Source organism: Lactuca saligna, chromosome 6 (genome assembly GCF_052625555.1).
Source record: "Lactuca saligna cultivar CGN05327 chromosome 6, ASM5262555v1, whole genome shotgun sequence".
Lineage (NCBI taxonomy): Eukaryota > Viridiplantae > Streptophyta > Magnoliopsida > Asterales > Asteraceae > Lactuca > Lactuca saligna.
This window is the reverse complement of record NC_136422.1, coordinates 137530473-137547117: the sequence shown is the minus strand read 5'-3', so window position 1 is coordinate 137547117 and position 16645 is coordinate 137530473. Positions and strand designations below refer to the sequence as shown.

Sequence of the window (16645 nt, the reverse complement as noted above, 5' to 3'; positions counted from 1 at the left end):
AAGTTTCGGATTGTTTTCAATTTCTTTCTTTATGAATTATCTATACTCAAGAAACTGATGTTTATGTAACGAATATTCATCTTTTGCAGCTTTTTTCATAACTTATTAATTTAAAACAACTTTTGATAAGTACACTGCTTAAATATTGACAGAATATACACACTTTAATGTTTTCAACACAATTATGTACACTAACTTATTGATTTAAATAAACTTTTCATACGTACGATGCTTAAATATTCATCTGTTTTTTATTCTGTTTTACTCAAATTCTCATATTTTGCTAAAGCTTTTATGTCTCCATACAATTTTTATATTTTTCTTCAATTTTACCATTTTGAAATTTTTTGAATATAAGGTGTTGATTGATTCATCTTTGCTATGTATGCATCTTTATGTCTTTGAAGAAGTGTACATATATACTATTACGGATAATTTCACTAATACTCTCTTGTAGTTACCAATTATTTGGCATCTAACTTATAGAATGGATTCTGATATTTGTAGGGATATGTCTACAACAAATATTACTTTCATAGCTGACTTGGATGTAACAAGGGATGATTTGAGTATCAAGGTTCGTGTGATAAACCATTGGAAGCAAATGTCTTTCTACAACAAGAATGAAATATGGTCCATTGAATTAATCTTGGTCGATGAACAAGTATGTTATATATATATATATATATATATATATATATATATATATATATATATATATATATATATATATATATATCTTTACGTATGTGTTAAATATAAATATTTATCTATTTTAATGTTTAATGCTTATAATATATTGTGTTTTTAGGGGAGCGAAATACAAGCATCGGTCCCTAAAAAATTCCTCTATCGATTCAAAAAATTTTTAAAAGATGGGAAGTCATATTACATCACATCTCCAAGCTTTGCATCTCTGAAGCCTAATACTTTTAGGTTAATTCCCCAAGATCAAAAACTCACGTTTGTGCAGGAAACCGTTGTTAAAGAATGTACCCAATTTAGCGGGCCTAAATTTGGTTTTTCTTTTGTTGATTTTCAATCTGTGCTGTCAATGGTTCATCCTCAAAATTTGTCACTCGGTATGTTTATTTATTATATTTTTTACTTAATGAAATTTCAAGTTTTCATATTTAATGTTTATATATGATATGATATGATGTTTCCATATTCTCAACACCACTTCATTCATGTTTTTCTTATATCTTAGATGTTATTGGATTGGTTGTTGCTGTTGGGGAAATGGCAAGAGAAAGCACTGATAAGTCCAAACACAAGATTCACATCTATATCCAGAATGAAAAGTATGTTTTTCAATATGTTTATATGTAATACTTAAAAGATTATATGTTTATATATAATTAACTTAATAACTGTTGTTGCATTGTCAGTGGTTTGGAAATACGCTTGGTTTTGTGGGGTGATTATGCGTACCAAATGCAAGAGTATATACAAGACAATCCACACAATCTTCAAATCATTGTTATACTTCAGTTTGCGCAAATTAATGTTTGGAGAGGTAAACTCAATTACTCAAAAAAATAAAATTTTATAATAATTTTTACATTAGTTATACATTGTCTTATAGACCGTCAGTTATATGTAAATAATATTTATAATTTTTTTTATAGATCGCCCCAGTGTCAACACCTACTATACATCCTCAAGATTGTTCATTAACTCCGACATAGATGAAATTTCTGTTTTCAAGAAAAGGTAATTTATGTCATATGGTGTGGTTTTTATCATTACATCCTATGTATCTAAATTTTTTGTAATTGTATAAAAAAAAAGGTTACAAAGGGATGATCGTCCTGATTCCTCTTCACATACTTTTTCACTTATTCCTGCCAACCAAGTTTTTGAATATGATGACTTCATGGTTAAAAATAAGCTCAAGACTATTTCTGAAGTTTGGGAACCAGTGGAGGTATATGTGATGGTATATTTATTAATATACTTTTTTTCCTTTGCATATTTATTTTTTGACAAACTTACTTTTTTTATCCAGATATGTACATTCATTCTTGTGGGCACTATAAAAGGAATATTACAAAATGAAAAATGGTTCTATCAAGCGTGTACAAACTGCAGTAGCAAAGCAGTCCCTAACAATGATCAAGTAGATGGAACAGCTAAATCTTATGAATGTCATAACGTAGATTGCACAAAAACTACAACTTCTGTGGTTCCAAGGTTCTTACCGTCCATAAAAATCTTTAAATAATATCTAATACCAAATATATATTAGTATATTTTTTTATTTTCTTAGATATAAGATTCCGATCCGTGTTCAAGATAACACCGGCACTATCACCTTAACTCTGTTTGAAAGAGAAGGAAGGTATTTGTTGAAGAAATCAGCCAAAGAGTTTTTTAACACCGCAGCCAAGGTCATTTCAACTTATTAGATAAAATGTTGTAAATTTTGTATTTATTTTCACTTTAATATACATATTTGATAATGTTGCATAACTGCAGAATGGAAACAATGTTGATTTGTACCCAATGGAGATGAATGCATTGAAAGGGTTGAAATTTGCCTTTAAGATTTCTTCAAATAGATTCAATGTGTCCAAAAAAACCAACCAATATGGTATTGTTAGAATTTCTGATGATGAGAGTTTAATCGAACAACTTGAAGATAAATTTAATTCTTCTAAAGTAAACACATTACTTATTTTTTTGTTTTATCTTATTTAGCTAAACATGAAGTATTTAACAAATAATTTATTTTGCTACCTATTTTCTTATACAGGCAGATAATTCACAGTCATTAGATGTTAATTCATCTGATTTTCAATCTCTTGACAACAAGACTTTAAAGGTATTATACATTTTAAAATATCGAATATAGTATAAAATTCTAATTTGTTTTATAAAAGAATGATATATAATTGTTTTTTAGGATGCAATTTCTGCTACGGATGATAACATAACTCCCAACACTTTGGACAAAAACTCGGTAACAAGTCCACTGAAGATTTCAACAACACCAGTTTTAAAGAGAAATTTGCAAGAAGTTTTTGATTTGGAGTCTAATGAAAATTTTTCATCGTCAAAAACTCCAAAGACATCCCCAGATGGTCCAACAAAAGAATTGTTGAAAGTAAAGGTGGAAAAGAATGTCTGACTTAAGGTTTCGTGCTTAATTTGGAATGCTTCTTTGGAATGGATTTAAATAATCATAGACTACTTTTTATTTTTCATTATCGTATTTTAACATCCTACTTTTCAATTTGAAAACTTTTGTTTTCCGGTGCTGGTATTTTTTTTTTTTAATTTTTCTTTATTATACATTCATAAAACATTCAAGATTCATGTTTTAGTCGTTTTTTATTACAATATGATTTGTTTGCTTATTATTTATAATACTTATAAAATAGGTAACACTACGACTCCATGAATGATGTTTGTGAATTCAATTTAAGGACATTAATTAAATTCCTACAATGACTTCTAATTACATTCATAAACGGTGTAATACTACATAAAATACGTACTTATGTTCTATCTTACGCAAATAACAACCAAAAATTAGAAGGGATTCTTTATTATAACATCGTATTATTTGACCAACATAAACGTGTTTCTGAAAAGAAATAACCACCACTGATTTTACGATATATGATTTTGATCAGTATCTTATAAATTATAAATTTTTTTTACGTGAATCAATTAACACAATTTTACTTGATTTTGCATCCTTATGTTGTACCTTAGGTAAATAACAACCAAATTTACTTTCTTTTATTATTATACCATCTTATTACTTGACAAACATAAAGCTCTTTAACTGTTACTAAAAAAAATGATAAAAACTAATTAACAAATATCTTATAAATATTTGTTAATTGACTCACATAACAGAATTTTACTTCATTACTATTTTAAACTACAATCCGTAAATATAGCGAATACAATCTGAAAACTAAAATGTTAAAAAAAATCGATATACCAGTGATTATATTATTTTATAGACTTCATTGCTATTACTATGTATATCTCTAAATTTATAATGCTATTACCAGTGATTATATTATTTTATAGACTTCTTTGTCTGGTTTCTTACATAATATTAGCTTTATACATTATTTCTTTGGCATATTATCTTTGCTGTAGATACAATTATTATTAAAAGACAGCCTACTTTACCATGTTTGTATTACAACCAAAAAAATGTACACTACATAATATATGCCTAAATGACAATTCAAACCTTTTTTCTTTAAATTATTTTACTATAGTTTTAGGTGGGTTTATCCTTATAACTTAACTTATTACAGCAAAGTCATGTATTTTGGTTTCTGTTTGTCATCATTAACTACAATAATTTCTTGTAAAACATAACTGTTTTTTGTTATAATAATATATCAGAACAAGATAAATACAATACTAACTATTTTGAAATGCAATTTCTAATGTATTACTTCCCAGATTAGCATCTTGCAAACAAAACTTTCTTGCCTAACCTAACACCAATCACATAAATACCCCAGTATACTCAGGTAGAAAACCCTAAATGATTATCAAAAGTAATAATTTCCAATTTTTTTAAAGGATGAAATTACTAAAAAATTAACAAATTGATTAGGAAGTTCGGCAAATACAAGAGCATGACAGGATAACAAATATTGCATAAGAGGGAGACTAACAGCTTAAGTAAATCCAATAATACCAACCCATAAAAGATCAATAAACATCATCAGCTCAACTAAACCAGGGAAAAAACTCATGAACTGGATACAAGTAAGGGTAAAAACATCTAAACATTTATTTTAAAATATTATAAACTTTGACCATTCGTATTTGGAAGGTGTATAACATAAAAAAATTAACTTACTTACTTATACTAATAACAGTAATAATCTGCACAAATTGAACCCTAATTTATAGCAAATTTGAATTTTAAATTTCAAATTAATACACACTCACAATGAATTTCAGAATTTAAATCAGATTGGAACTTACCTGATTGTGTCTCCAGTGTTGAGTGTTAACCTATTCGTCACTAGCACTTCATTTTTCGCTCGGAACTTCAAACACGTCTTTGCTGCAGAAAAATCACAGGTAATATTATCTTTCAAGTAATGTGTTTTCTCTGAAAGAATCTAACAATTAACAACGATGTAGATAACTTCTTTCCTTCGATTTTACCCTCTTCAACCCGAATTTTTTCCTACCTTAATTCGCCGACTTCTAAATTGCACTATAACTTTCATTTCACTTTTAAATTCTACTATACCTGTATTATCGTATATGCCTTCATCCTTAGCAATTGACAGCTTTCCATACCATTTCTGAAATCGATCGTTTTAGATGAGTCGAAAATAGAGATTTGGTTAGACTGGAAAAGGGAATGGTATTCCTTTCTATTACAAGAAAAGGGGGAAAATGGGGTTACTCAACACTCATAACTCTTCCTTTAGTATATTCAATAATATAAAACATAAATATATATTTCTTATTTTTTTTAAATAAAAACAATATATATACATATATGAACACTTATACGAAGACATCAAATACTTTTTTTTTTTTTTCTAATTTTATCTTTTAATCGTATGTATCACAACTCAATCTTAGGTTAAATATACATTAAATAATAACCTAAATCTTTATATTATAATGTCGATTCTTATTAAAGTGTGTTTTAAAAAAACATAACATTTTATATTTATTAAATTGTAATTTAAATAAACATAAACTTTTTAAATTGCCATTTTATATAATATGTTAAAACAATTTAATAAGTAAAGATTATTTATATATCATTATACAATATTATTATTTACATATTTCATTATCAAAAAAAATTTAATTAGTATTCAATTTTCAAATTCAATTAAATACAAATTAATTTACCTATAAATCCTATGTAACAATTACTTTCAGATCCTTAATTTTATTTTTAACAGTTTTTTTAAAATTTTTTTATTTATCAAACAGGAACATGGATGAAAATGACGCTAGAGGGAGAAGAAAAAAGAGAAAGTTATATTTGGATAACAGAAAATTTTAAAAACCCAATACTACATCATCATCTCATTATACATCAGCAACACATCCTTTTCATTTTAGCCAATACGGTACTTTTCTTACTTTATTTTGCATTGATAATATGTTAGTTTCTTATTTATTTTAAATATAAGATTAATAATTTTATATAAGTGAAATAAATACAATACGTTATATTTAAATTTATATCAAATAAAAATATCTTTAAGTTATTTTATGCTATTTTACAGGTTCAAATAACAATATCGAATCTACAACCGCTAAAGAGAGGAGAAAAATTAGAAAGTTATATTTGGATAATAAAAAATCCAAAATATTACATAACACATCACCCCATCAAAATTCATCTATTCCACATGTTTCCAGCAAATCGAATAAAGGTATATATATTTCTTTATTTTACAATTCATTTGCAAATATAATATAAATAGAAACTTTGCATACTCTTTAATTTAATTTATTTTTATTAATTAATATATTTTTTTTCTTACTAACAATTTCTTTGTTATATAACATATGTCTACAATTGTCATCGTATATTACAATCTACAGATAACCATGCAAAAGTTACATCAAACAAGGAAAATATAAACTCAACCAACTCATGTGTATATCAACATATACGTACTCAATCTCCTTCAACAAATAAATATGTTACAACACACTTATCAACAGTTTCAAATGGTATGCATTTCTTTATTCAAAAATTAAAAAATATATGCTTCAAAATTATATAAAACATAACAATTCCTAATGTTCTAATCTGTATTTTCATTTTATCAAACAATTATATTCTCAACAATAACGTTCAAACACCATTATCTATTTACAAAGATAATTCAGTGTTTCGCATTGGAAAGACATCTACCAATCCCTCGACAATAATTCATAATTCTTCTTCAACAAATATAAATGTTAGAACTCCATTTTCTAACATTTCAAATGGTAAGCATTTCTAAATACGCAAATTTATAAATATATGATTCAAATTTATATTAATCATAACAACTATTGACTTTTTATTTCTATTTTTTTTTACAGGAAATTATATTTTCAATAATAACTTTCAAACACCACTATCTATTAACAAAGATAATTTGGTGTTTCGTAATGTCACGGCATCCAACAATCGTTCGACAATAATCCAAAATTCTTCATCAATCAAGTTACCAAGAGGAAAACATCATCTAAAAAGGAAGACTCCAGATATATCCTCTATACCTGTTTTTGACTTGACATTAGATGAAGAAATTCATGATGCTCATATCGTTCACGATATTTTCCATGGTATATCAAAAGGTGATCATAATTCTATATTTTTTAATATTCTATTTTTTTTTAATTTTTTTAATTATATAATTTTTTTTTGCATTTAATAGATTACTTGGATCATGGAGACAAAACTGTTACATGTCACCTTTGTCATGCAAAATTATGGATAGATGAATCGCTTAGAGGGCAAAAAAAAGGCAATACATCTTATTCACTATGTTGTGGTTACGGCAAAGTTGAGCTACCACCCTTAAAAGAAGCACCGTCATCTTACCAAAATCTTTACAAATCGGTAGATTCAAAAAGCAAGCACTTTATGAAGAACATTCGACGTTACAATTCAATGTTTTCATTTACATCGATGGGAGGAAAAGTTGATTCATCCATCAACAAAGGCAACGCACCATACATATTCAAACTTAGCGGTCAAAACTATCATAGTATGGGAAGTCTTTTACCTACACCTGGATCAAGACCAAAATTTTGTCAGTTATACATATATGATACCGAAAATGAAATTTCAAATAGATCGACAACTATTGGGTATATTTTTACAATTTCCTATTCTTTAATAAATCAATTTATTTCTTTTAATTCTTTTAATAGCATTAAATATGTTTAATAATATTTTTAGTGGACCGACAAGCGCTTCTACATCAACTTCAATATCATATGATCTCCAGATTATCAAGTTTTTGAAGGCTATGTTAGATTCAAACAATGCGTTAGTCAAGTCTTATAAGATGGTAAGAGACAGTCTTCACGAAAACCCTGGTGCTAATTTGAAGTGAAGATTAATAGGAAAAAGAGAACAAGATGGAAGGACATATAACTTGCCAACTTCTTCGGAGGTAGCCGCTTTAATTGTCGGTGACATTTCTGATTCGGTTGAAAAAAGAGATATCGTTGTTCAAACCTCATCAGGACTACTTCAGCGTATCAGTGAATTACATCCTTCTTACCTTGCTCTTCAATATCCATTACTATTTCCATATGGTGATGATGGTTACAGAGTTGACATTCTTCATAGAGGTATTACATCTTCGAGTAATAGCAAGCGCCCAACCTGTACAATGAGAGAATTTTTTGCTTACAGAATTCAAGATAGAGATCAATCATTCTCATTACTTCTCAATGCAAAAAGGTTGTTCCAACAATTTTTAGTTGATGGTTATACAATGATTGAAAGTGAGAGATTATTTTTTATACGTAAGCAACAAAAAATTCTTAGATGTGAGTCTTATGAGAAATTGCGTAATCACCAAGCACTTGGGAGTACAGATATATCGAACGTTGGGCAACGTGTGATCTTACCTTCTTCATTTACCGGTGGTGCACGCTATATGATGCAAAACTATTTGGATGCCATGTCGCTTTGTAAATGGTTTGGATATCCTGATTTCTTCATAACCTTTACATGTAATCCAAAATGACCAGAAGTTCAAAGGTTTCTTAAGGACACTCCACTTCATCCAGAAGATAGACCGGATATATTATGTAGGTTATTTAAGATCAAGCTGGATGCATTTATTAAAGATTTAAGGGAAAACAAAATTTTTGGAACGGTCCAATCAGGTATCTAGAATTATAGTTTAATATATAACTATAAAATATTATCATTTATATTTTTCCTATAGGTATCTAAATTATGTTTTTTTATTATGTATGTATACATAGATACATAAACACAAAATTTGTTTAATTCCTAACTTCTATCCTATTTGTATAATTTTATGTGCAGTTGTTTATACAATTGAATTTCAAAAAAGAGGTTTGCCCCATAGTCACATATGTCTTTTTATGCATGTTGACTGCAAGCTTCCTACAGTTGAATATATCGACCCGTATATTTCTGCTGAGATTCCAAATATCAATGAAGATCCAGAATTGTATTCACTTGTGAAAGACTTCATGATCCATGGTCCTTGTGGAGCTGAAAAATTCAATTGCCCATGCATAGTGGACAGAAAGTGTTCTAAAAACTTTCCAAAACAATTCTGTAATCATACTTCAGTTGATTCAAACGGTTTCCCTTTATATAGGAGAAGAAATGATGGACATACCGTTGAAAAATCTGGGGTCCAGTTAGACAACAGAAATGTTGTTCCATACAATAAATATCTTTTGAAAAGATATCAAGCACACATTAATGTTGAATGGTGCAATCAAGGATCTTCGATAAAGTATTTATTTAAATATATAAACAAAGGTCCTGATAGGGCTACTGTTACTATGGTGCAAAACAATAATGATTCTGATAACAACGATGCAGTGGATGAAATCAAAGAATACTATGATTGTAGATATATATCTGCATGTGAAGCATCATGGAGGATCTTTAAATATGATGTTCATTACAGGTATCTTGCTGTGATCAGACTACCGTTTCATCTTCCTGGACAACAACAAGTTGTATATGAGGCAGACGATGATATTGAAGATGTTCTTGACCGGCCTTCAGTTGCTTCTTCAATGTTTACATCTTGGATGAAGTGTAATGAAATCAATAAAGAAGCACGGAAACTTACTTATGTTGAATTTCCTACAAAGTTTGTTTGGAAACCTAAACTTCAAATTTGGAAGCCAAGGAAAGTTGGATATTCAATTGGTAGAATTCACTCGGTTTCACCTAAACTTGGCGAAGCGTATTTCTTAAGAATTCTTTTAAATAAAGTGAAAGGTCCAAAATCATTTGAAGAAATTCGCACAATTAATGGTGAAATATGTTCTTCTTTTAAAGATGCATGCTATAATCTTGGGCTTTTGGATGATGACAAAGAATACATCGACGCAATTAAGGAAGCAAGTTTCTCTGGATCTGGTTATTATTTACGTTTTTTATTTGCTACGATGCTATTGTCCAACAGTTTGTCTAACCCGGAGATTGTTTGGGACAACACATGGGAATATCTGTCAGATGGAATTCTTTATACTCAACAACAAAGATTAAAATCTCCAGGTATTATATGTTTATTACATTTTTTTTATAACTATAACATATAAATTTCAAATTTATGGTTAATTACATTTTACTTTCATTTATTATGTTTTTTAATTGACTGTACGTAATATAACATTATTCATACAGGTTTATCACTAAACGAAGATCAAATTAAAAACTTGACTTTGTTTGAGATAGAACAAATTTTACTCCGAAACAACACCAGTCTCAAGAACTATAGAAGGATGCCTTGCCCTGATGCTGATTCGATTTCATCTTCAAACAATCGTCTGATAACTAAGGAGCTAGATTATGACATACCAAATTTAAAGAATGAGTTTGATCGTCTTTTTGTTTCATTAACAGACGAGCAACGCAACATTTTCCTTGATATCATGACTACGGTTAAAGATAATAAGGGAGGTGTATTCTTTATTTATGGTTATGGTGGAACAGGTAAGACATTTCTTTGGAAGACAATTTCTGCAGCAATTAGATCCGAAGGTGAGATTGTTTTAAATGTAGCTTCAAGCGGGATTGCTTCATTATTATTGACTGGAGGCAGGACAACACACTCTCGGTTTATAATACCCATTAATCTTACCGAGGATTCTTATTGTAGAATAAACCCAGATAGTGATCTCGCCAATTTAGTAAGAAAAACATCATTGATCATTTGGGATGAAGCACCTATGGTACACAAGCATGCATTTGAAGCTTTAGATCGAACTTTGAAGGATATATTAAAGCGTTTCAATCCTACGAACTCGAATACTCCTTTTGGAGGGAAAGTGGTTGTTTTTGGAGGTGATTTCAGACAAATTTTGCATGTTGTTCCGGGTGGCAGTAGACAAAACATTGTTAATGCTTCTTTAAGTTCTTCATATTTATGGCAACATTGCAAAGTCCATAAATTAACAAAAAACATGAGGTTAACTGTTGGAAGCGATCCATCTGGTGTTGAGAAAATAAGGGGTTTTTCAAACTGGCTTTTGGACATAGGAGAAGGTAATCTTGGTGGTCCGAATGATGGTCAAGCAATTGTTGATATTCCAGAAGATATTCTCATTAATGATCCATGTGATTCTATTGGTTCATTAATCAAGTTTGTATATCCTTCAATTATGGAAAACTTCAACATTGCAGGTTATTTTCAAGAAAGAGCAATACTTGCTCCCAAAAATGAAGTTGTCCAAGAAATAAATGAGCGTTTGCTAAAATTGATTCCAGGAGAGCAAAAAGAATATTTAAGTTCAGATAGCCTCTGCCAATCCGAGTTTGTTCATAATCAGTTTGATGCAAATTTATACTCACCCGATGTTTTAAATGGTCTTAAAGTATCAGGTCTCCCAAACCATAAGCTCATTTTAAAAATCGGTGTTCCAGTTATGTTGTTGAGAAACATTGATCAGAAAAATGGCTTATGCAATGGCACTAGACTACAAGTAAAATCTTTGGGCAAACGTGTTATTGAGGCGGTTATCATATCTGGAAGTAATATTGGAAACACAACTTTTATTCCAAGAATGTCTTTAACTCCTTCTGAAGACAAGATCCCGTTCAAATTCCAAAGAAGACAATTTCCATTAGCTGTATGTTTTGCAATGACAATTAATAAGAGCCAAGGACAATCTTTGTCGAAGGTTGGTCTGTTTCTCAAAGAGCCCGTTTTTACACATGGCCAATTGTACGTTGCTTTATCCAGAGTGCAAAGTAGAGAAGGATTAAAATTATTAATTTTAGATAAGAGTGGTAGACTAACAAATAAAACATCAAATGTTGTGTATAAAGAAGTTTTTAGATTTTTATAAAAAATTTGTAAAATTAAATTTTATATATCAATTTTTGTTTCTATTTTATTTTCTTTTTTATGCACTTATACAAAAATGATATTTTTAAAAAATATCTACAAAAAAATGACCATTCAATATTCATAACAATATTTTTTCGTAATTTTAACGAATCAGTATATCATCATCAAATTACTGATAAAACATCTATATTTGTTACTTATTAAAATATATATTATCATTCCTCAATAAATAAATATTACTTTAAATAAAACTAATTTTATTTTACTCATCCCCACGGATTATAACCTAGTTTATCTAATCCATTTTTTAAAATCCTATCTAGCGGTAACTAATTTCGGAGGTTTTCGGATATCAAATGAGTTGGTCCAGATTTATCCGGATCTGGGCCAGGTATGTTCGGTTTCATATAAGTTTAGAATTGGATTTTTGAAGTTGTATATCCAAAATTTCAATGTATATTAAAAAAAATAACCCCAACCAAATATATATATTTTTATTGTATTTGATTTAAATAGAAAATAAAAAACAAGTATAAAGTTACAATAACATAAACCTAGAAATTGATGATACAATTATGACAAGTTTGGTTTGCAAAATGTCTAGAAAGCAATTGGAATTTTTCAAAGGAATTGAGTATAAAGAATTTTAAATTTCTTATGAGTTTAGTTGATATTGGAATATAGATTTTTGTTGTTCTATGTTTGATTTATAGAGTTATTGAAAAAAGTTGAAATGTAAAGTATATTAAGTTTTGTTAAATTTTTTTGTTATTATTTCCAGTTTTATAGAAAAAGACTAAATTATAAACATACTATATTTGTTACTTTTAAAAATATATTTTTAAACCCAAATAATAAAACTAAATTACTCAAATAACAAGCAAAATAAAATCGATCATAACATAACTAAATATTGTAAATTTCTTGCTAGTCTAGTATATTTAATTCCACTACCGTTAAAAAAAACTAAATATTGTAAATATGATTTCAAACAATATTGTTAGCCGGCTAACTAAGATACGTATGAAGTATAAACTATTGTTGTATCCTACCTGTCAGGAAGTATAAACTAGTGGTGTATCCTCCCTGTTAGGGTTAGGGAGGAGAAGACAGTTTCTAAAATCGATAAACAATTGGAATCTTCTTGAAAGATCGTGTAAACACTTTCCGAATATGATATTTCTACCATATGATTGAGTTACATGAAATCCATATTATGAGTATAATCTTTTAACAAACAATCAATAAAGGCCGCGAACTAGAGTTTTATAACATTCATAATTTTATGATTATCAAATATAAGTATTAATCAACATTAAATGATGATTTTATCACTTAAATTAATGATGGTGATTTCAAAAATAATTATGGAGAATATATTCCGAAAATATAATTATGGGACCCCACTAGGGGCACATCTCCCTTGACCCCTACCATTTAGTTGCACCGAGATCGATCTAACTCATTTTATACAAACATGAACTCGTTACCTTATAACTTGTAATAAAATCATAAATCGAAAGGTAGAGAGAAGGACCCCGATCTAGAGGCCCAATACAAAGGGTAATAGAGTGATCATGGTTTTTCTTGTTTTCTTTAGGAGATTGATTATGAGTTATTACCACATTAAGAAGTAAATCAAACAGAAAAGAGAAACGGATAATATTTTCTCCTCATTAGAGCTTCATATTACACATCTAACATCCCCAATGCACCACACGATTAAACACTCAAAAGAAGAAAAAGAAAAATCAGAAACAGCATTGCCCTTTCGTGGTTCTTTTATAATGGGCTTTTGCGTAATGGACCTAAGTCTAAAATACTATACCAATAAAATCTTCTAAGGATATTCATTATGGGCCTGGCCCACACTGTTCACCTTCGTCGGACCCACCTGTGTACCCGTTTCAGCCAGACCCATCTCCAAATTTGCTTTCCTCTCAGCCAATTGTCTCTGTGTTGACTTGTAAAAGGTAGCGTACAGTATTAACTGGGTTATACCCAATAGTGATCCAAGCCCATTTGGTATCTGTATAAAAATAACTTCATTAATATCATATTAATCATCAATGTTAGCGTATATTCTAAGCAACTTTAAAAAACAAGTTGTTACATATGTATTTAAGTTAATGTAATTTGGAAGTAACCTTTCAAGCAAATTTCAAATTTAATAATTAATTATTGAAAAATAGAGAAATAGCGACTTACAACAATGTAGGGATCAAAGCGAATGAGTGCGTAGATAGTCCAACTTATGCCATTCAGCATCGAAAACAAAGACAAGAAAAAAGGCATATATTCCACGCTTTTCGTTGTAATCACAAGTTTCTGATAAAAAAAAATATATTTTAATATTTTATAGAGAGATAAATTAATTGGAGGGGGAGTAAAGAAGAGGCATACCATAACAGACAATGGAGACGCATACATCATAATATTCCCAACAATGGCAATACTTCCGACAATATCTGACCGGACTTTGGTGGAATGGGCAACGGTCAGGACCAGGGCAGACAAGACGCCGAGAAACACCAGTTCGCCGGCAATGATCAGTAGCATTTTGATCCTCTGCTTGCGGTCACAGTATATCAGGAAGAGCAGCAAATACACAGTCTCGATCAACAAACCTGTGCCGTTGATTGTGATGACCAAAAAGCTGTGAGGATGGACCACCGGAAGTCCGTACAACACCCACACCCCGCAGTTTATAAAGGTGGCGAGGTACGGCACCGGCGAGAATTGCTCCACCGTTCTTTTCTTCACAATTTGAATGAATGTTGGCCTGAGAATTTTGTTTGACTTTTGGTCAAAATTAGAATTTGTTTGACCTTTGGTCAAAATTAATATCTTTACGTTATTACTTGTAGGATTTTTATAAGTAAGAACAAAATTGTAAAACTAACTATATTTCTTCCCTTACACTCAAAATTTATAAACAGGTAAGCTTTTGTTCTTTTCGTTACATTTAATTGTTGTCCTTTTCTTTCTAAACAAAAGTTGATAACAGAATGTGAGATTGTGAGTGATAATGATTATGAGTGTTTGTTTTTTCTTTTAATTATTGTTAAAAAGAGTTTGATGCCCAAAAAGGGGAAAAATTAAATAAAGTACTTTTAGTTGAAAAACTTTACAAACGAAAAAAATAATGAAATTTGAGGTTTGACTAAGTGGACCTCTTACTTTCAATATTTTATCACAAAAAAACTTTCTATATTCATGAAAAGACTATTTTTCGTGGTTTCATTATTTGAAATATATATATATATATAATATAATATCTTATTTTATGATCTAAAAAAATCATAAATTATTTTTTGAATGTAATAAAAGCAGCTCAGAAGATAAAAGAATGTCTCACATAAATCATAAATATGTTATATATCAAATGTAATTAAAATTTTAATATAACTTTCGTTATTAATCCTTTTCGATAAGTTACAAATGACTAAAATTATTTTTTCGGAGTTAAATGTTACTTCATGAGTGTACTTGAGATTTAAGTTTTTATTAATGGCGGAAGAATCACAAAAAAAGATGACTGTACTCAGGACTAGGTAGTTGGGCTTCATATTTCACACCTACATTGATGCAAATGTCGGATTTACCCTTTCACTATTCGAAGTATTTAACATTTTTGCACAAAAAACACTTTTTCTAGAGGGTAAATCCGTCATTTGAACGACATACTAAACTCGTGAAGCGGCGAAGGTACATCCACAGAGCATGGCGGTGAAAAAAATGCAAAACTTATCATGTTTCCATAAAAAACTAGAGCAAAAATGGAGATAAGAACAAGATCGTGTGTGTGTGTGAGTGTGTGTGCGAGTGTGAGTGAATTATAGTAGAGAAAACTTACACGGGAGATAAGAACAAGATGAGTGCAATGACATTTCCTGAAAAGCAACAATTTAGATCAGATTTAGAATACGAACAAAAAACACAAATTAAGAACACCGAATGCACTTCAATAACGAAATGATTTCATCACTCGCTGAGTCTCTCGATCTCTAAAACAATTTCACAGAGGGATCGAATGCCATTGATGAATTACAATTGACATGATTTGAAATCGAAAGTTTAAAACAGCTAGTAACAAAGCTTCCGAGAATGAAATTAACCACTTAAAAGGACATGCAGAATCATTTAATCAAATATATTCTTAGATCGATCGATCGAGAGATAGAATGTGTGTGTGTTTTACTCACCGATGATGCCGACAGCTGTGCGTGCGAATTCTGATGAAACCATGGTGAAGAAGCAAATTAGTGGAGTGTGTGTGTTTGTTGCTGAAATGAGAGGAGGAAGATAGGGTGTTATATGGTGTTGCTTATGGAGATAGAGAGAGAAAGGGTGACGAGTGTGTGTGCAAAATTATTAATGACAATCGGTTGAGTTTGGATTTTTGCACTTTAATTTCATCCATTTTTTTTTTTTAAAAAAACCTACTGGATAACATATTAAATATAAATTTTATGTTGATGAATTCTATATTGTATTAAAAGATGCAAATTGAGTGCAAAAAAAGAAAATGGGACATGTGTTAAATTTGTTTTGGATTAATATGTTTATTTTATTTTTTATAAATTATAAATTTGTTTTAT

At 29.4% G+C, this 16645-nt stretch overlaps 3 protein-coding genes across 3 annotated transcripts; 2 read left to right on the top strand and 1 right to left on the bottom strand.

Moving 5' to 3' along the window:
- Positions 1 to 487: 487 nt before the first annotated feature.
- LOC145002935 (replication protein A 70 kDa DNA-binding subunit B-like) lies at positions 488 to 5961 on the top strand. The gene is made up of 13 exons (XM_078962111.1): positions 488 to 664; positions 812 to 1082; positions 1211 to 1304; positions 1392 to 1519; positions 1632 to 1716; positions 1795 to 1930; positions 2012 to 2196; positions 2273 to 2393; positions 2482 to 2664; positions 2759 to 2827; positions 2909 to 3127; positions 4948 to 5070; positions 5950 to 5961. Exons 1-13 carry the CDS (start codon positions 488 to 490, stop codon positions 5959 to 5961), a joined length of 1803 nt encoding a protein of 600 aa, XP_078818237.1.
- Positions 5962 to 5963: 2 nt separating this feature from the next.
- On the top strand, positions 5964 to 12844 carry LOC145002934 (uncharacterized). The gene is made up of 9 exons (XM_078962110.1): positions 5964 to 5994; positions 6249 to 6398; positions 7060 to 7305; positions 7398 to 7833; positions 7925 to 8036; positions 8142 to 8709; positions 9032 to 10249; positions 10379 to 11918; positions 12826 to 12844. The coding sequence occupies exons 1-9, from the start codon at positions 5964 to 5966 to the stop codon at positions 12842 to 12844; spliced, it is 4320 nt and encodes a 1439-aa protein (XP_078818236.1).
- Positions 12845 to 13685: 841 nt separating this feature from the next.
- LOC145000961 (bidirectional sugar transporter SWEET7-like) lies at positions 13686 to 16402 on the bottom strand. Its single transcript, XM_078960271.1, has 5 exons — positions 16250 to 16402; positions 15901 to 15937; positions 14448 to 14826; positions 14253 to 14372; positions 13686 to 14073 (listed from the first exon to the last, which is right to left on the bottom strand). Exons 1-5 carry the CDS (start codon positions 16290 to 16292, stop codon positions 13885 to 13887), a joined length of 768 nt encoding a protein of 255 aa, XP_078816397.1. The 5' UTR covers positions 16293 to 16402; the 3' UTR covers positions 13686 to 13884.
- Between the last annotated feature and the right edge of the window lie 243 nt (positions 16403 to 16645).

Bases quoted from the DNA above. Each gene is read 5' to 3' on its own strand.
- LOC145002934 (XM_078962110.1), top strand. From the start codon at position 5,964: ATGACGCTAGAGGGAGAAGAAAAAAGAGAAA. The intron at 6,399-7,059 runs GTATATATATTT...TTTTTTTTACAG, and splicing joins TTCCAGCAAATCGAATAAAG to GAAATTATATTTTCAATAAT. The intron at 7,306-7,397 runs GTATATCAAAAG...TGCATTTAATAG, and splicing joins CGTTCACGATATTTTCCATG to ATTACTTGGATCATGGAGAC.
- LOC145002935 (XM_078962111.1), top strand. From the start codon at position 488: ATGGATTCTGATATTTGTAGGGATATGTCTACAACAAATATTACTTTC. The intron at 1,520-1,631 runs GTAAACTCAATT...TTTTTTTTATAG, and splicing joins GCAAATTAATGTTTGGAGAG to ATCGCCCCAGTGTCAACACC. The intron at 3,128-4,947 runs GTCTGACTTAAG...AATGAATTTCAG, and splicing joins AAGTAAAGGTGGAAAAGAAT to AATTTAAATCAGATTGGAAC.
- LOC145000961 (XM_078960271.1), bottom strand. From the start codon at position 16,292: ATGGTTTCATCAGAATTCGCACGCACAGCTGTCGGCATCATCG. The intron at 15,938-16,249 runs GTGAGTAAAACA...GTTGCTTTTCAG, and splicing joins CACAGCTGTCGGCATCATCG to GAAATGTCATTGCACTCATC. The intron at 14,074-14,252 runs GTAAGTCGCTAT...ATTTTTATACAG, and splicing joins GCTTTGATCCCTACATTGTT to ATACCAAATGGGCTTGGATC.